The 20,862-nt window shown below is 40.2% G+C and overlaps 1 protein-coding gene across 6 annotated transcripts in view; it reads left to right on the top strand.

The window, feature by feature from the left end:
- The window catches only part of BPTF (bromodomain PHD finger transcription factor), a gene marked incomplete at its 5' end in the record, with an annotated part of 155,877 nt that overhangs the window by 36,776 nt on the left and 98,239 nt on the right, over positions 1-20,862 (top strand). For all 6 annotated transcript variants that reach the window (XM_080825943.1, XM_080825941.1, XM_080825942.1 and 3 more), the window contains one exon: positions 6,496-7,318. In XM_080825943.1, coding sequence (XP_080682069.1) covers positions 6,496-7,318 — 823 coding nt within the window. The remainder of the gene's footprint in view (positions 1-6,495; positions 7,319-20,862) is intronic.

Genomic DNA, 20,862 nt, shown 5'->3' with positions numbered 1-20,862 from the left:
AAGGCATACATAAAGAGTAGTATTTTGTAGAACTTTTGTTATCGTGTATACTGGATTGGGATGTAAAATGTATTTTTTACTTTGGGATGTAAGCATAGAATTTGCAAACTGCTCTCTAGTGGTTATATGCATAACCTTAACCTATTACTGAATGACTCTCCAAAGTGGTAGTACCAGTGTATAGTGCTCTAATGGTATACTGGTGTTTCCATTGTACTTCGTTCTTCGGAAAAGTTTAGTTGGATTTTAAAATTTTTGTGCATTAATGAATATGAAACAATATTTCACTGTGGTTTTACTTCGCCTTGTCCTGATAACTAGTGAGGCTGATGTCAATCCTTTTTTTTTTTTTTTTTAAGATTTTATTTATTTATTTGACACAGAGAGAGAGATCACAGGTAGGCAGGGAGGCAGGCAGAGAGAGGAGGAAGCAGGCTCTCCACAGAGCAGAGAGCCCGATGCGGGGCTCAATCCCAGGACCCTGGGATCATGACCTGAGCCGAAGGCAGAGGCTTTAACCCACTGAGCCACCCAGGCGCCCCAATCCTTTTTTTTTTAAATATAGGAACATCAATATAATTTATCTGCTAGATATTAGATCAGTGTTGAAAATGATAGTGTCATCTTCAATTGCACATTATAAATACATATTTATGAATAGTTGAAATTACTCACTGATACTAATGATTGATAGTTGAGGGGTTTATGTGGTTTAATTTTGAGTTTTCTTTTTATATATTCTTACCTGTGCTCAGCCCTGTAAACCTAAATCTTTGAATTTGGCATAATGATGTTATATTTGTGTTCATGTAAGACCATCAGTAAGCCATTTGTAGCAACATCATTTTATTGATTTGAATATTGTTTTATATATGTGCACAGATACCTGCCCAATATTTTTTAAATTATTAAAATAAAATTACATGCACATGATACTGAAAGTTACAAAAAAATGAAAAACAATAGTTTTTTTCTGTCCCTCCCCAGTTCTCAGAAACTACTACTTTAAAAAGATTTTTTTAAGATTTATTTATTTTATTTTATTTTATTATTTTTTTATTTTTTTAAAAGATTTTACTTATTTATTTGACAGGCAGAGGTCATAAGTAGGCAGAGAAGCAGGCAGAGAGAGAGAGGAGGAAGCAGGCTCCCTGCTGAGCAGAGCGTCTGATGCGGGGCTCAATCCCAGGACCCTGAGATCATGACCTGAGCCGAAGGCAGAGGCTTTAACCCACTGAGCCACCCAAGCGCCCCAGGATTTATTTATTTTAGAGAGTGTGTGTGCATATGCATGTGCGAGCAGGGAGGAGGTGCAGAAGGAGAGCATCTTCAAGCATACTCCCCGCTGAGTGTGGGGACTGTGGCAGAGCTGGATCTCACAACCTGAACCGAAACCCAGAGTCCAATACTTAACTGACTGAGCCGGCCAGGTGCCCCTAAATGACTTCTTAGATAAATAATATATTATCCTTGTTCCCTTCTATTTAATTTTCTTTTTGTTTCTAATTTCTTTTCTCAATGACACTCCTTTTTTTTTTTTTTAATTAAGTAAGCTTTATGCCCAGTGTGGGGCTCGAACTCACAACCCTGAGATCAAGAGCCTTATGCTCTACGGACTAAGCCAGCCAGGGGTTCCTCATTGACATTCTATTCATTGTTCTGTTTTCTCCATTGCTGGTTTTTTCCTTCACTTAATAATGTATCTTTAAGATTTTTCATTTCAGCTTATATGAATTGTACATTGTTCTTTTCAGCTGCCTGATTAGATTCCATTGTGTAGATTTTCATAATTCATATAAGTATTGATGTCTGTTTAGGTTAAAAAGAAAAAAAAAACACAACTTCAACTCCTACAAGCTGTTGCATTACATTTTTTGTACTTACTTAAATGTGTGTTTGTGTGTGTGTGTATCTGTAGGATAAATTCTAGGAGGTTGAATTGTTGGGCTGAAGGGTTATACATTCAGATAGATTTTGCCAAATTGCCTTGTAAAAAATTGAAACAATTTATACTTTTCCAGTAATGCTTCAGAGGGAACTGACCTATGTTTAATGTTAACTTTCAAAAGTGCTCACACTTTCAGTATGTATATAACTATGGTCATATATCGAATAGAAGGTATTTTGTGGTTTCCAGTTAGATGTGTAGAGTGTAGAATTTATCGACCTTTTTTGGCTTTTTTCCTTTTACCTCTAATACCAACAGAAAATGAACAGGCTTTAGCTTATTATATAAAGTTAAATGAACTGTTAAAGATCAGATCTGTACAATGGTTATCCAAACTCTTTCAGAATGTGTGAAAGCTGATGCTTTAAATTTAGATATTAGGGATGTGTGGGTGGCTCTTGGACTCTTGATTTTGGCTCAGGTAATGACTTCAGCGTCGTGAGATCAAGCCCTGCATTGGACTCCATGCTGGGCGTGGACCCTGCTTAGGATTCTCTCTCTCCCTCTCCCATTCTCCCCCTTCCTAAAAAAATAATTTAAAAAGTAAAATTAGACATTAATTAATTTAGACAATATTTCTGTTACTGCTTTACAAATAGATTACTATCAGCAATTTTTTTTTTAACATTAACTACTTTCATTGATAGACTTTAAATAGTAAATTGTGTTTCTTATAAAAAGCCTACTGGATACAGTGTCAGATACTTTTTAATGAGTACTCTTATTTGCAAGTGATAGAAAACCAAGGTGTTCACTTAAGCACAAGGGAAATGATTTTGGTTTCTGTAGCTGGGAAAATCAAAGGATACATTCCACCGGGGGCTCCAGAATGATCATATCTTACTTCTGCTTCTGTCTATCATCCTTATTCCCTTCTTCCATGAGGGAAGTAGAGTTGGGTTAGCCACGGACAGCTCTGGCCTCCTTCATGGAAAGAAAGGGCTTCATTCTCACTTAACATCTCAATATAAGATCCTAGGCAAAGAGTCTTGCTGGGCTGCCCTGGGTCATATCTCCATGCCAGTGATGAGAAGATGGAATACTGATTGGGAGCCCCATCAGCATCACTTGGTGTGGGGGAAGGGACATTCTCTATAGGGAATGATGCTGGGCAAATACTTACTAGTAAAAGAAATATGCCAGATTCTCTTTGTAATAAGAGTTAGATGTTCAGCTGGGGAGATAGCGTAGATACCATGAAAAGGTGACCATGTACAATTCACTTTTATCAATCATGATTTTGGGTTACTGGTAAATTCTTAACTGCCTGCTCCCTCCACCATTATGTTACCTTATATTTTAAGGTAATATAATATAATACAAGGTAACATGGTTTGAAGAAGGCTACAGGAATTCAGAAGAGCCTGGGGAGGTTAGAATAAGCTTTTGCATGAAATGATAACATGTGGAGTTACATCCCAAGGTGATGGTGGTATATTCCACACCAGTTGATTTCTTTCTTCATAAGGTCACTTGTATCCGTCTTTTTGTTGTTCTCACCGCCAGACTCTGAATCCCAGTCTTCATCTTGTGGTTAATTGCAGAAGATGCCCTGCTTCTGGTCTCATTCTATGCAGTGAAGCCAGAGAAGCCTCTCTGGAACATTCTACCCTTTTCCCTGCCCTGTTTAGAAAGCCTGTAACAACCCTCATAACTGCCAGTATAAGGTGTTATACGGACTCCTAACCCTGACATTTAAGGATGTCTACATTCTTCCGGTCCTAGAACTGCTTTTCCAGCCTTTCCTTGTGAGATTCTTTACTTGGATGCTCTTTGACAGCCTTTTGCATAAACATCTGAGAGGAATGCAGGAACTGTTTTATAAGCACTTTTGTCTCTGCTGACTTTTGTTTCTTCTCTTATTTGAGGGAATTCCTTTAGGTTTAGTCTTCTTTTTACTACTTTCTCATTTATATTTATGTAGATAAGTCCCAAATAATTTCTGGGAGACAGGAAAATGGACTGAATTACCCACCATGATGCCTACTGTCATGGTGATTCTGTGATTTAATTGAATCTGTGAAAACTGCATCTGTGTACCTGGTGTCACTTTTGGGAAGTTTGCTGAACTGTTGGCTCCTTTCTCACTATATAGGCTTACCAGCAATGTCTGGCCCAGGGTGATCTCTTGGACATTTTTCTGCAGAAAGTAATGGATATATTTTTACTTGGAAAATTTTTTCAGTGAATGCATATTGGGTGTGCATTGTATACATTAAAATACCTTGACCTTTTAGATTCTTTAGTATACTTTTTTCTCCTGATACCATACACGCTTTTAGTTTGCAGGTAATGAGACAAAGCCAGAAGTGAGGGCTCAGGAGTGGGGGAGGGAGCAGGCGGTTAAGAGTTTACCAGTAACCCAAAATCATGATTGATAAAAGTGAATTGTACAAAAATGAATTTAATGCTAATTGATTTTGTTAGAATTATTTCTGATACTTATTTTTTATTCTTAAATATTTTATTTACTTATTTGTCAGAGCACTCACAAGCAGGGGGAGCAACAGACAGAGGGAGAAGCAGGTAGAGGGAGAAGCAGGCTCCCCACTAAGCAAGGAGCCCAATGCTGGACTTGATCCCAGGACCTTGAGACCATGACCTGAGCCAAAGGCAGACTCTTAACCGACTGAGCCACCCAGGCATCCCTTTTTCTGATATTTAAAAGATACATTTCCTGTTCTGTAAACATCATTGGAAAGTATAATAATAATAGTAATTCAGGCATAGCAATTTAGCAGAAACTTGTCTCTTTTTTTTTTTTTTTTTAAAGATTTTATTTATTTATTTGACAGAGAAAGATCACAAGTAGGCAGAGAGGCAGGCAGAGAGAGAGAGGGAGGGAAGCAGGCTCCCTGCTGAGCAGAGAGTCGGATGATGCGGGGCTCGATCCCAGGACCCTGAGATCATGACCTGAGCTGAAAGCAGAGGCTTAGCCCACTGAGCCACTCAGGTGCCCCTGTTTCTTTTTTTAAAAAAAGATTTTATTTATTTATTTGAGAGAGACAGATAGTGACAGCAAGAGAGCATAAGCAGGCAGGAGAGGGAGAAGCAGGCTCCTGCGGAGCATGGACCCCACCCGACTTGGCTCAATTCTAGGACCCCAGCACCATGACCTGAGTCAAAGGCAGACGCTCAACTGACAGAGCCACCCAGGGGCCCCAGAAACTAGTTTCTTTAAACAAGTGTTCTTATTTATATAGAAGGGCTTATTAAAATACCTCATAGCGGGCGCCTGGGTGGCTCAGTTGGTTAGGCAACTGCCTTCGGCTCAGGTCATGATCCTGGAATCCCAGGATCGAGTCCCACATCGGGCTCCCAGCTCCATGGGGAGTCTGCTTCTCCTTCTAACCTTCTTCTCTCTCATGCTCTCTCTCTCTCAGATAAATAAATAAAATCTTTTTTTTTTTAAGATTTTATTTATTTGACAGACGGAGATCACAAGGAGGCAGAGGCAGGCAGAGAGAGAGGGAGAAGCAGGCTCCCTGCTGAGCAGAGAGCCCGATGCGGGGCTCGATCCCAGGACCCTGGGATCATGACCTGAGCCGAAGGCAGAGGCTTTAACCCACTGAGCCACCCAGGTGCCCCAATAAATAAAATCTTTAAAAAAAAAAAACCTCATAGACTCATTCAGAGAATTAAATGAGAACTGTATGCTTGGTACAAACTAAGTTCTCAAGTGTGCTGTATATTGATATGTTTATATGTATACATATATATTCTTGGACATCACATCTCAAAAATTGGGAACAGGCACCTAGAGTTGACTACAACTGACTGCTAAAAAATGTACATAGTCTGTTGTCTGTTTCCTGCCCGAGCCTCCCTTTTTCCTTCTCCCAGCACTGGGACTCTCCTCCTCTCCTACTTCCTCCTTCCTTTCTGTTTCAGCCCTAACTTTGTGTTTCACTGTGGAACTCCCCTGCTACGTGGCTCTCAGGAAGCATTTCTGGCAGAGGAAAAGGGGTGCTTCACCAGAGGACTTCCTGTCTGGTTGTTGAGAGGCATTTGTGAATCACAGTGGGAACAGTATGAGCTCTATTGTGTCTCTTCTCTTACAGGGGGACGTTTTTTCTCATTTATGATCTTTGAGATCTTTCATAAACAGTTATTTCTTGTCATGGTTACCTCTACACCAGTTAACCGCTCTAGATAGTTGAAAACTGATTTATAATTGCAATTTTTTTTACTTGTAGTTTGTAATGTAATGGGAAAACTTTGAATTCAGATTTTTATAGATGTAAAAATTAGAACTAAATCATTACTCATTGGTATTATTTTTACTTGACAGTTACTAGAAACATAAAAGTATGCTTAGCTATGTTTTGAGGTCCAGGTAGGAAAAACTAGAAAACTCTTGTTTTTAGAAACCATGTACTGATTTTGTGGCACACCTGGCTAGCTCAGTGGGAGGGGCATGTGACACTTGACCTCGGAGTTGTGAGTTTGAGCCCCTCTTTGGGTGTAAAGATTACTTAAATAAATAAATATTAAAAAAAAAAACAACCAATGTACTGATGTAATAATGCCTTTTCTTTTTTTAACAGGTAGGCGAAAACCCAGAGTACATCGGCCTCGTTCTCCGATATTAGAAGAAAAAGACATCCCACCCCTTGAATTTCCCAAGTCCTCTGAGGATTTAATGGTGCCTAATGAGCATATAATGAATGTTATTGCTATCTATGAGGTACTGCGGAACTTTGGCACTGTTTTAAGGTTATCTCCTTTTCGCTTTGAGGACTTTTGTGCAGCTCTCGTGAGTCAAGAGCAGTGCACACTGATGGCGGAGATGCACGTTGTGCTTTTGAAAGCGGTTTTGCGTGAAGAAGACACTTCTAATACTACCTTTGGACCTGCTGATCTGAAAGATAGCGTTAATTCCACGCTGTATTTCATAGATGGGATGACGTGGCCAGAGGTGCTGCGGGTGTACTGTGAGAGTGATAAGGAGTACCATCATGTTCTTCCTTACCAAGAAGCAGAGGACTATCCCTATGGACCAGTGGAGAACAAAATCAAAGTTCTGCAGTTCTTAGTTGATCAGTTTCTTACCACAAATATTGCTCGTGAGGAATTGATGTCTGAGGGGGTGATCCAATATGACGACCATTGTCGGGTTTGTCACAAACTTGGGGATTTGCTTTGCTGTGAGACATGTTCGGCAGTATACCATTTGGAATGTGTGAAACCACCTCTTGAGGAGGTCCCGGAGGATGAGTGGCAGTGTGAAGTCTGTGTAGCACATAAGGTGCCTGGTGTGACTGACTGTGTTGCTGAAATCCAAAAAAACAAACCATATATTCGACATGAACCTATTGGATATGACAGGAGTCGGAGGAAATACTGGTTCTTAAACCGAAGACTCATAATGTAAGTAAATCTGGTCTTACTTTTTATATGTATTTAGAATTAAGCCAGTTTTCTTCATGACTGATAAAACAGAGCTGTGCTGCTGATGTAACATAAACCTTTGTGATTTAATAATGAGTTACCTAGTTAAACAATGTCTAACTTGAAGGAATACGTTCATTAAAAGTTTCCTAAATTGGGACGCCTGGGTGGCTTAGTTGGTTAAGCTGCTGCCTTCGGCTGGCGTCTGATCCCAGGGTCCTGGGATCGAGTCCCACATTGGGTTCCTTGCTCAGCGGGGAGCCTGCTTCTCTCTCTGCCTCTGCCTGCCACTTTGCCTGCTTGTGTGTTCTCTTTCTCTCTCTCTGACAAATAAATAAAATCTTTAAAAAAATTCTAAAAACAAGTTTCTTAAATTGCAAAGAATGAAAAATGTATGAAAAAAAAGAAAAATTAGAATATTACGAGGCAGATGCCACTGTGGGCCCTTCCTGGTTATGTTCCCTACAGCCTACCCTGAGGTGATCTCCACCCTAATTTTCATGTTAGGATTTTCTTGATTCTCTTTTTAGTTTTGCTATATCTATACGTAAAATGGGCTGACAAGAATAAACTAGCTGTCTTACGAAAGATCAATTAGTTCATTATTGGTTGTAGTCTTGCAGGAGAAGATAAGCTCAACAGACTCACGGTCATAGGCTTCTGCTTTTCTGAGGGTTTTCAAGAGGCTCTTACAGGCAGGTCAGTGGGAAGGTCAGGAGGTAGTCTGGAAGAGCACAGCTTGTCCCTCAGTCAGATGTTGGGCAGGCTTGTAGTGTGGACTTGGTTTTGACATCTTGTAGAAATATAATCAGAGTTATTGGACTACTTTGTATTTTCAGCTTCTGAAATCTTCAAAGCCTTCTTTCAGCTCTCAGAATTAGGTCCAGTCAGAAAATCTGTGGTGGGATGAAATGAAACATTAGAGCAGGGCATGGAGCAGAGAGCGGGAGCTTCATCAATACCTGGGCAGGCCAAGCCAGCTAGAGAGAAGAATCTTAGGTGGCTGAGCTTTTGATTATAAAAATGGTACAGAGTAAGCAGAGATCCTCCGAGTTTTTTGCAGTTGTCTTCTTGCAGTGTTGCTCTTGAGAAATCTGAATCTGTTCATTCATTGTATGTGACTGGTTTGGACTTAATCTGGAAGCTTATGGAACCTCCTCTTTAGTTGTAGTGTTTTGCAGTTTTAGAGTGGTATGGTGTTGTGTGAGTCTTTTCTCATCCACTGGTTGTTTGGTGGGTACTTTGAATCTGGCAGTTGAGTCCTTCAGTTGAGAACTTCTCTTGAGGACTTCCTCCTCCCCTTCTCCCTGTTGTTTTTAGCTTGTCCCATTATTTTATTGAACACTGGACTTCCTATTTTGGTCTTCTGATTTTCTTATCTTTTTTCTCCAGTTTTCCTCTTTGTCTTTGTTCTTTGGGGTGAGAGAGAGAGAGAGAGTGTGTGTGTGGGGGGGGGGTGTTGCTCAGTTTTTCTAGATTTCCTTATCTTAGTCTTCCAGTCCTATTTAGGTTGTTTGGGTTTTTTTTTTTTGCTATCATATTTTTATTTTCTAAGAGCTCTTTTGTTCTTAGAATCTTCTTCCTTTAAAAAAGTAATAAAATTCTGTTTTTGTTTCATAGATAGAATAATTTTTTCTCTTCCTGAAGATATTAATGATACTTTTGTGTCTATGAGTGTGTGTGTGTTTTTCCCCCCTCTGTGCATAGTCTCTCTTTCTTCTCAGTTGCTTCTTGCTGGGATTTGTTTTGGTCTCTTCCATCCTCAGATTATTAATTCATAATTTTCTAATCCTAATTAACATTGTGGGGTTATATAGCTGATTGGAGGCTCTGAGCAAGAGGGTAGGCCTTACCAATTTTGAGCTTAACCACTGGGTGATTTTCTTAATCTATTTTATTGGGCATCACTGATATCATTCACTGATTTTAATCCTTCTTGAACTGGACAGATGGCCCAGAGAGGCCTTTCTGGCGTCCTACTTGGAGCATGAGGATCTGACTGGTATAGCCCCTCAGTGTTTGATTTTCTCTACTGTTAGTACCTTTGTTCACACCTAAGCAGAGAACTGGTAAGCCCTAGTCCAGAGAACTTCAGTGTTCCCTCCTTTAGAGACTAAGCATGTAGTGGCTGAAGAGGGTGGATATAGATGGTCTAGGGATCTGCTCGTTAAGCAGCTTTCAAGCAGTTCTTTGCTATAGATGCTCCCTTTTCCATTTTCAGTGTCTTTTGGGGATTGAGATTATTGGTTCTCAGTGTCACCCTTTTGGTTTGGGCTTGGGCTTTCTTGGCTCTGCTAACGGCAGTTATCACTCGTTCATTTGCTTTCTCCTGCTTCCAAATTTTGTTTGTTGTCTCTGCTATTTTCTCTATCCTTGTGCCTTTAATGTTTTTTTTTTTTAATTTTTTTATTTTAATAAACATATAATGTATTTTTATCCCCAGGGGTACAGGTCTGTGAATCGTCTGGTTTACACATTTCACAGCACTCATCATAGCACATACCCTCCCCAATGTCCATTTCCCCACCACCCTCTCCCGTCCCCCTTCCCCCCCGCAACCCTCAGTCTGTTTCTTGAGATTGAGTCTTTTATGGTTTGTCTCCCTCCCAATCCCATCTTTTCATTTTTTCTTTTCCTACCTCCCCCCAAACCCCCCCACCTTGCATCTCCACTTCCTCATATCAAAGAGATCATACGATAGTTATATTTCTCCGATTGACTTATTTCGCTAAGCATGATACCCTCTAGTTCCATCCACGTCGTCGCAAATGGCAAGATTTCATGTCTTTTGATGGCTGCATAGTATTCCATTGTGTATATATACCACATCTTCTTTATCCATTCATCTGTTGATGGACATCTAGTGCCTTTAATGTTTTAACAAATATTTCTTTAGCAGTTTTAAGAGGGTTTCAAGAGGGAACAAAATGAGATGTTTGGATTTAGTCTATTACCTTAATTCAGAAACTGGTAAGAGAAAGAGTATATGAAGTTTTAAAATGTGTATTTTGCATCTTTTTTTTTTTTTTTAGATTTTATTTATTTATTTATTTATTTATTTAACAGAGAGCGAGAGAGAGAGAGATCACAAGCAGGCAGAAAGGCAGACAGAGAGAGAGGGGGAAGCAGGCTCCCTGCCGAGCAGAGAGCTCGATGCGGGGCTCGATCCCAGGACCTGAGATCATGACCCGAGCAGAAGGCGGAGGCTCTAACCCACAGAGCCACTCAGGCGCCCCTATTTTGCATCTTTTGATTTGGATTAATGATTTAAAAAAATTTGTATATATTTTTGTCTTGCTCCCCCTACCTCCCACATACCTGGTCATGGTGGTTATTGTACCATCTTTTTGACCTCTTGCTGTGGAGGTAGTAGCATGGAAGCTTTTTGTTGGCAAGGTCATTACCGCTGGTGAGATCACTGTAACCATGTTTTGGGTTGAAGTTTAATGCTATATTTCATTTTAAGCGAAAAGTCAGTGACACTGCCCATTAGGGAGCCTAGTGCATGTCCTTTTCTATAGACATTCAGTTGTTAACAGGCCATGTTCAGACTCTGTCTCAAATAGCCTCTCAAAAGGCCTCAGAGTCCTTGGAATCTCTTTGAACAAATTAGGAAGTAAGTGAAATGTATTCTGTGGTCCTGTTTTCCCTCCTTATACTTCTCTTTCCTATCCTGCCCTCCCTCATCCTCTTGGATGTTCATTCTTCGTGCTTCTCACTTCCTTCTCTGTCCTGCCCTTTTGGGCCAGAGACATGCGAAGGGTTCTTTGTACAAAAAAAATTTTTTTTAAAAGATTTTATTTATTTATTTGACAGAGAGAGAGAGAGAGATCACAAGCAGGAAGGTAGAGAGAGAGGGGGAAGCAGGCTCCCTGCCAAGCAGAGAGCCCGGTGCGGGGCTTGATCCCAGGACCCTGAGATCATGACCTGAGCCGAAGGCAGAGGCTTAACCCTCTGAGCCACCCAGGTGCCTCAGCTTTGTTCAAATATTGATTGGCCTTGACATTTATAAGATTTATTACAAATAATTGTATGGTCTAGACCTAGGATTTTAGGGACCAAAGGTGGAACCAGTAGGTGCTGAACTAGTAGTGAATAGCCAGAAACATTTATTGAGTACTAATATGTGCCTCATAGTGTTCTAAGCATTATATTTATGTTTTTCTTTCATTAATCCTTGCAACAGCCCAATAATATAGGTATTATTTTTGTCTGCATTTTATAGATGAAGAGACTAAAGCTCATACAGGTTAAATAACTTGCTCTAGGGCTTGCCCAAGACACTCTGACTGTTAGTAAGTGGGACCTGGAATTTTTTCTCAGAACCTATTAAAATATTTTCATTTAACTAATTGTATACTATTGCGTAGTTTCCAAGGCATCCTCTTGAGATGTCTGCAACTTACATTGTTTTAGTTGTTAAAATCAATGCTTATGACTGTGGTTGGGGTGCGTGGAGATAGTGTAGTGACTTTTGCTATACCTGGGCTGGGTATTTCTGAGACGTTTAAAAATTTGAGACAGAGGCATTTTTTGAAAATATAAGTGGCATTCCAAAGAAGTTCTGTTCCCTGATAAATCAGTATTAGTATTTAAAACAACACTCAGGGGGCCGCCTGGGTGGCTCAGTGGGTTAAGGCCTCTGCCTTTGGCTCAGGTCATGATCCCGGGGTCATGGGATCGAGCCCCCGCATCGGGCTCTCTGCTCGGCGGGGAGCCTGCTTCCCCCTCTCTCTCTGCCTGCTTCTCTGCCTACTTGTGATTTCTGTCTGTCAAATAAATAAATAAAATCTTAAATAAATAAATAAAACAACACTTAGGCAAGTAGGAGAGAAGATTCTTTAAATGTAGTTAAATGTGTGTAAACCTTTATAATTACATGAGTCAAAGGACTTAGGTTACGTTTGAATTACTTGTGGATGGATTTTTTTTTTTTTAAACGATTCTACTCATTTATTTGTCAGAACAAGAGAGTGAGCACAAGCAGGGAAAACAGCAGGCAGAGGCAGAAGCAGTCTCCCTCCTAAGCAAGGAGCCCGATGTTGGATTCAATCCCAGGACCTTGGGATCATGACCTGAGTCAGGTGTCCCGTGTGGATGGATTTTTGGTACATTACTGATGAGATGAAATAATCTGCATTTCTAAATTGAACAGTAAACTTCTTTAAGTTCTATATTTGGCAGTGAAACTATTCACTTAATTTATTTTCTTTGAAAGCTTTACTTATTCCCTAAAATGCCTTTAAAATATGTATATATATTTTGTGCCTAATATGGGGCTTGAACTCATGATCCCAAGATCAAGAGTTAGGTGCTCTACCTACGGAGCCAGCCAGGTGCCCCTGAAATTGCCTTTCTTGATGCATAATAAAGTACACAAAATTTAGTGAAGATTTTAGGGGATAAGGATTTCTTTTCTTCATGCTGTGATTTTTGACTATTATTTTTATAAAGTCAAATACAGAACTTTAAATATCATTGTTAGTGGTAATTAATGTCAATAATCTAAGTAAATCAGAAAGATTTTACATCTTTTTTTCAAAGTTAGATTAAAACAATTTCAGTTTGATGCCCTCTTGTGGTTGATTATATGTGGACTCCCGGTGAAACTTGAAGTCATGTAAATTGTTCAGTTGACTGGGTGGAGATTTGGTGTTTCCTCTCCCTGGAAGCTTAAAATGATGAGTCAACAGACCTATTGCCCAAGGGGGGGCATACCCAAAATAAAGTGTGGAGTGTGAACAATATTTTTAAAAGGATTGATTTATTTATTTGAGAGAGCGTGGAGCGTGTTGCCCACTTGCATGCATGGTGGGAGGGGCAGAGGGAAAGGGAGAGAGAAACTCATTACAGACTCTGCTGAGCACGGAGCCCAACCCAGGGCTTGATCTCCCAGCCCTGAGATCACAACCTGAGCTGAAACCAAGAGTTGGACGCTCAACCAGCCACGCCACCCACATGCCCCAGAGGTGAACAGTTTTCAGTTGCAATGCTAGTAGTTTATACAAACTAAGTTTTTCTGCTACTGCTTTTATTTGTTTAATACTCATTTAAAAATATGTTATTTGTATAGGTTAGTGAAGAATGTAATAAAAGAAAGGTTCTTACGTGAATCTACCTAAGGAACCAAAACGCTGAGCAATCAATTTAGAGATCGATTTTAATCCAATATATATAAAAAGGCCAATCTTTCCTTTTTCTTTTTTTAAAGATTTTATTTATTTATTTGAGAGATAGAGCACAGAAGGAGAAGTAGATTCCCTGTTGAGCAGAGAGCCCCATGTAGGGCTCCATCCCAGGACTCTGAGATCATGGCCTGAGCTGAAGGCAGATGCTTTACCAACTGGGCCACCCAGGCACCCCAGAAGGCCAGTCTTTCTTAATTATGGCATCCATCCTATCCTTTGCTCTAAAATTAGGACTATTAGTAAAATAGGAATTGCCAAATTAGATTAGCACCTTTTCTTGTCACTATTCATTCTGGATAAAATTTTCTTGAACACAACACTTAAAGCTGTTTTGAAGGGGAGCACCTGGCTGGTTCAGTTGCATCGCATGTGACTCTTGATCTCAGGGTCATGAGTTTGAGCCCCACATTGGGGTTAGAGATTAGTTAAATAAATAAATAAACTTTAAAACTTTTTTTTTCCCCATTTTTCAAATAGACTAAATTATACTCTTAAACCTATGCTTCTTTGCACCTGTACCTCCCCATTCTAGCTGTAAGCCACCTGTTTACTTGCTGGCTTAGTTGCCTTCAAACCTATATCCGTAAGTCTTCTGCCCATGTCCAGTTCTGTATATTCCAAGTCTCCGGACATGTTCACAGAGCAGGCACCTCAAATACAACTTGTCCAAAACTGAACTCATCACTTCCACCCCTTACCTACCTTTCATCCATGGATCCCATCATGGTAGATGGGATCACCATTGTACCAGCTGTTCAAGCAAGAAACTCGGGGATAGGCTTTTGTCCAGTATGGTTTATTATACCTTTTCATTACCTCTTTTTTTTTTTTTTTTTTAAAGATTTATTTATTTATTTGACAGAGAGAGTGAGAGATCGCAAGCAGGGGGAGCTGCAGAGGGAGAGGGAGATGTGGGCTTCCTGCTGAGCAGGGAGCCTGACTAGGAACTCCATCCCAGGATCCTGATATCATGACCTGGGCCGAAGGCCGATGCTTAACCTACTGAGCCACGAAGGCGCCCCACCTTTTCATTACCTCTTAAATATTGAATCTGTTTTTCTCCATTCTCACTATCCTTGCTATAATACAAGCCAACATGATCTTGATTAGACTACTTCAGTAGCCTCCAAACTGGTCTATATGTAACTCCCCATTCCCCAGTTCTAGTCTCTTTTTCATAGCTGGATGATTTTTTTTAAAAATTTGTTTTTATTTATTTATTTATTTTTTTTTTTTTTTAAAGATTTTATTTATTTGACAGAGATCACAAGTAGGCAGAGGCAGGCAGAGAGAGAGGAGGAAGCAGGCTCCCTGCTGAGCAGAGAGCCCGACTCGGGGCTCGATCCCAGGACCCTGAGATCATGACCCGAGCCGAAGGCAGAGGCTTTAACCCACTGAGCCACCCAGGCGCCCCTGTTTTTATTTTTTAAGATTTTATTTATTTATGAAAGAGAGAACGAGAGTGTGCTCAAGCATGAGCAGGGTAGGGGGAGGTGAAAAGGAGAAGCAGACGCCCCACTGAGAGCAGAGCCGGTTGCGGGCCTTGATCCCAGGACCCCGGGATCATGACTTGAGCTGAAGGCAGATGCTTAACTGACTGAGCCACCCAGGCGCCTCTTGGTGATTTTTTAAAGGAGTAGTTTTGATCAGGTTTCTTTTCCCCTCAAGTTGAAAAACCTTTTAGTTGCTTCCATTTGCTGTTAACAGAAAGTTCACAGTTCCCTAATTCTGTATGTACATTTAATTCTCTTGCTTTCCACCGCTCAAAACACAATAAGTAAAAACCAAACTAAAACATTCAAAACTTTTTTTGGCTCACTTATCCTTCACATCCTGGCCTATGTATGCCATTTCCTAGGGCTTTCTCTCTCGGAACCTCTTTCCCTCTTGCACCCTAAAAGACTTCTCCTTTTTTAAAAAAACAAAAAACAAAACCCCCCATCCCACTAGTAATTATTATTATTATTTTTAAGAGTTTATTTTTGTGTGAGAGAGAGAGAGACTGCACACGGGGAGGGGGGGAGGGGTTAGAGGGAGAGCCAGGGGGAGGGGCAGAGGGAGAAGTAGACTGACTCCCTGCTGAGCAGGGAGCCTGATGTGTGGTCCATCCAGGGACCCTGGGATCAGGACCTGAGGCAAGGTAGACACTTAACCGACTGAGCCACCCAGGTGCCCTGTAATTAATTTTTTTAAGGTAGATTATCACATACTTCATAAGATGAGGAAAATAATAGCAACTCTGCATATTGCATCCCATAGGCGTAGGTGCCGCCAGGGTTTTAAATGCTTTAAGTATTCAGATTTACTTAATCCTCACAACAGCATTTTGATATATGTAGTGTAACCCCATTATTCAGATGGAGAAGTTGACGCATAGAGAGGTTAAATAATTTATTCAGCACCACACAATTAGTAGTAAGCAGGAGAGTCAGGATTCAGTCCCAGGGATTCTGGCTCCAGAATGTATGGTCCTAACCCACTCGGGCTGCCCGACCTGGCTGTTGCTTTCATTGCTAAATCGATACCTGCATTAGTTTCTTATGGCTGCAGTAACAAAGGACCACGGACAATGTGGTAGAAACTTATTCTCTCACAGTTGTGGAGGCTGGAAGTCTAAAATCAAGGCATCAGTGGGGCCATGTTCCTTCTGGAGGTTCTAGGAAAGAATCCGCTCTTGTCTTTTCCAGCTTCTAGGGGCCCAAGTGTTTCTCGGCTTCTTAGCAGCATAATTCCCATCTCTGCCTACCTCTGTCTCTTTGAGGTGGTCTGAGCCTTTTCTTTCTGGTACCTCCAGTTTCTTCCAGCCTCTTCCCATCATCCGGTTCGAAAGGCACTTTCTCATTCTTAGGTGCTTGTTAGAACAGCACTCCCATTTCCCCGGCACCCGAATCTGAGTTTCCTAGGGCTGCCGTAACTAACTACCATACACGGAGTCACTTAAAAAACAACAGGAATTTGTTCTCTCACAGTTTTGAAGGCCAGAATTTTAAAAACCTCAGTGTCAGCAGGATTGGTTCTTTCTGGAGACTCTCAGGGAGACTGTTCCAAGCTCTAGTGGTCGCTGGCTCTCCTTGACATTTCTTGGCTTGTAGACAGATGGATCACATGAATCTCTGCCTGCACCTTCACGTCACCTTTCCTGTGTGTTTCTCTGTGTCTTCTCTTCCACTTACAAGGATACCTGATTTCTTTCTTTCTTTCTTTTTTAAGGATTTTCTTTCTTTCTTTTTAAAAAAGATTTTATTTACTTATTTGAGAGAGAGAGCATATGTGCAGACTCACAGAGCGGGAGAAGGAGAAGCAGACTCCCCACCAAGCAGAGAGCCCAATGTGGGGCTCAGTCCCAGGACCCTGAGACCATGACCGGAGCTGAAGGCAGAGGCTTAACTGACTGAGCCACCCAGGCGCTCCAGGATTTATTTATTTTTCTTTTATTATTTATTTATTTATTTATTTGAGAGAGAGAGAGAGAGAGAGAATGGGGGAGGGGTACAGGAAGAGGGAGACAGAATCCCAAGCAGACTCCTTGTTGAGTACAGAGCCCCACGTGGGCCTCTATCTTATGACCCTGAGATCATGACGTGAGCCAAAATTAAGAGTTGAATGCCTAACTGACTGAGCCACCCAGTTGTCCCCTCTGTTTTTTTTTTGTTTGTTTGTTTTTAAGGATTTATTTTAGAGAGAGTGTGTATGCCCAAGAAGGGGGAAGGGCAGAGGGAGAGGGAGAGAGAGAATCTCATTCAGACTCAGTGGGGCTTGATCTCATGACCCTGAGATCATGACCCAAGCCGAAATCGAGTCCAGTGCTTAATTGGCTGAACCACCTAGGCTTCCCAAAGATACCAGGTTTCATTTTAAGATCTTTAGCTAGTTATATTTGCAAAGACCCTTTTTCCAAATAAGGTCAGGTTCTGAGGTTCAGGTGGACATGAATTTTGGACGGATACTATTCAACCCACTACTGGTGTTCCTTACTCTGAAGTTTGTGTTTTTTTTTTTAAATGAAACTTGAAACTTACTGTTAGTCATTAACTTCCTACTTATCTTACATAAGTAAAAGCCAAACAAACTTTAAAATGGAGACCTTTAATATTTATGTTTGCTGTTAATTATATTTTTGGCAAACGTTTTCATTCCAACCTGTCTTCTCCTGCCATCTGTGAGTTCCTTTGAGCTGGTTAGTGTCTTTCTGAAAGCCAGGCCAGTTTGGGTGTACAGAAGGAACATTGTAGGCACTGTAGGAACAGAGCTTCTACAGAAATCACATTCTAACCCCAAACCAAATATATATACATATCAATGTGTATTTGTTTAGGAAACCTTTTGTCACTTTTATGATTAGAACAAATAATTTTGATTATATAAACTGTGTTAATGTGCCTAAGTCCATAAGGATTGGGACAGCTTTTTATGGGGTACCTGACTGGCTCAGTCATTAGAGCATGCGACTCTTGATCTCAGGGTCATGAGTTTGAACCCCATGTTGGGCACAGATGTTATTTAAAAAAAAAAAAAGAAAAAAACCAGCTTTTCTTTGAAAACATTAGCAGTTGTTGTTCACTCTGTTTTGTTACTTTATGCTTTTAACAAATTTATCCTTCTGTAGCTTTAAGAAGAAAAAAGTTGTCAATGTTGTATGTGACTGTTGAACAGAATCAAAAATAGTTTTCGGGTGCCACACTTACAGAGGGACATTGAGGTGAAGAATATCAGATTTGTGAAGACTGGAAAATGTGCTATAAGAAATGATTAAAGTATTTGAGCATGTTTGGCCTGAAAAGAGAGAGTAAAATTGTAGGTGTTGTGAACAATTTGAAGGATTGTGTATGGAGGAGGTGTTAAGTTTATTTCACATAACTCCAGCAGGCAGAATCAGGACTAATTGATAGAAACACTAGGTTTGTGTTATCTCGTTAAAAGGAAGAACTTTCCGGGGTGCCTGGGCGGCTCAGTAGGTTAAGGGTCTGACTATTGATCTCATCTCAGGTCTTGACCTCAGGGTTGGAGGTTCACGCCCCATGACCTTTAAAAAAAAGAAAAAGGAAGAGCTTTCTGCTATATGAAGTAGCGAGTTCTCTTTTAAGATGAGTTCATCTTTTAAGATGAAAATTAAGATTAAAATTGAAATTAAGGGGTCCCTGGGTGGCTCAGTTGGTTGGGCATCTGACTTTGGCTTAGGTCATGGTTCCTTGCTAGGCAGGGTATCTGCTTTTCCCTTTGCTTCACCCTCCTGGCTCGTACTCTCTCACTTGCTCACTCTCTCCCCCTCTCTCAAATAAATAAATAAAATCTTTTAAAAAAATGAAATTAAGTATTCTCTGTTTATTTATTTATTTTTTAAAAGATTTTATTTACTTATTTGACATAGATTACAAGTAGGCAGAGAGGGAGGCAGAGAGAGAAGGAGAAGCAGGCTCCCCGCAGAGCAGAGAGCCCGATGTAGGGCTCAATCCCAGGACCCTGAGATCATGACCCGAGCCAGAGGCAGAGGCTTTAACCCACTGAGCCACCCACGTGCCTGTATTCTCTGTTTAGATAGAGATTATGCAAATGATGGTATGGATTAAGTCAGCTATGTTAGGAACCCTTTCAATAGTATGTGAGTTACTTGAAAAACTGGAATGTCCATTTAAATAAGTTCGGTCCCATACCATCTCATTTTTGTGTTGAAATCTTACACTTTTAAGTTATGTTTTCTACCCCAAGAATGTTTTTCTTGTTTCATTGAAATTTGGTAGATTTTCCTGAGTAAAAAGGAAAAAGGAAATAGTAAAAGAAAGAATTCAACATCTTTATAACAAGTGAATCCTTAAGATTAATTTTTTAGAAAATAACCAGGCTGTCCTGTAACTCTTACACTCAGTCAAAGCTCACTTAAGTACTTCTGATTTGATATTTTCACTTAATTACATTTTTGATACAGTATTGCCTTTTAAAAGTATTTTATTAGTCTCTTTGATTAGAGGACTCTGACATCTTTAACACTGTAAGTTGGAATAAGACTGCTGTCATCACTCAGTCATAGTAAGTCAGAAATACCAATTATAGAGAGAAATTGAAAGCAGATTTTTAAAAAAATGATTTTCAGCAGTTTTTTTAGAAAGCTTCTAACAGAACAATATGCTAATTTCATATGTCAGCAGATGCTGATTTGAAAGCAGAAAATGAGGGGCTAGCTTGAGAGTGCGTGCGACTCTTGATCTTGAGATTGAGCCCGAGCCCCACCTTGGGGGTAGAGATTACTTAAATAAATTAAAAAAAAATTTTTTTAAAGAGCAAAGTGAGATAACATTCATTAATCCTTTTTTTCATTTTTGATAATTTTGATATCCATTTGTTTATCCATGACTTAATATGTCCCTCCTTTCTTCAGAATTACTGATTCCTGGAATTCTACTTAATTTTTATTTACTTACTACCGTAATAGTAACAATATTTTATTTTTATTGATTACTAACAGTGTGCCTGGGTGCTACAATCTATGCCTTATTTTATTTTATTTTTTTACAGTCTGTGCCTTATTATAATACCTTTAATTCTTACAGTGGCCCTGAAAGAGTTACCATTATCCCCATTTTATCAGCAAGGTAAATAAAATGGCTCAGAAACCCAGAGAGTTGTGTCTTGTCCACCTTTGCATATCTTATAAATGCCTGAGTATTTTATTTTTTTTTTTAATTTTTATTTATTTGACAGTCAGATCACAAGTAGTCAGAGAGGCAGGCAGAGAGAGAGGAGGAAGCAGGCTCCCCGCTGAGCAGAGAGCCTGATGCGGGGCTTGATCCCAGGACCCTGAGACCATGACCTGAGCCGAAGGCAGAGGCTTTAACCCACTGAGCCACCCAGGCGCCCCAAATGCCTGAGTATTTTAAAGCCAAATTTTTCTTTTTTTTCTTTTCTTTTTTCTTTCCTTTCTCTTTCTTTCTTTCTTTCTTTCTGATTTTATTTATTTATTTGACAGAGAGAGACACGGGAGAAAGGGAACACAAATGAAGAATGGGAAAGCGAGAGGCAGGCTTCCAGCTGAGCGAGCCTGTTGCAGGGCTCCATCCCAGGGTTCTGGGACCTGAGTGGAAGGCACATGCTTAAGGACTAAGCCACCCAGGCGCCCCTGAAACCAGATCTTTCTTAAAGCCCAGTTCTTTGGGTTCTGTGAGTTTGCTATTGAATAGGCAGGAAAGTTAGACTCTCTCATCTGGTAGCTCACAGATGCTCCTGAATTCCTTTTGAATGTGAGAAGAAATACTGTCACACGTATTTCTGAAAGTCCGGTCCTAGCCATGCATTTACCTTGTGTTTTTAGTTGACATCCACAGCTACATTACAAGTGATTGG

This window comes from Martes martes, assembly GCF_963455335.1.
Source record: "Martes martes genome assembly, chromosome: 16".
Lineage (NCBI taxonomy): Eukaryota > Metazoa > Chordata > Mammalia > Carnivora > Mustelidae > Martes > Martes martes.
The sequence above is the reverse complement of the archived record's forward strand: the minus strand, read 5'-3'. Positions and strand labels throughout refer to the sequence as shown.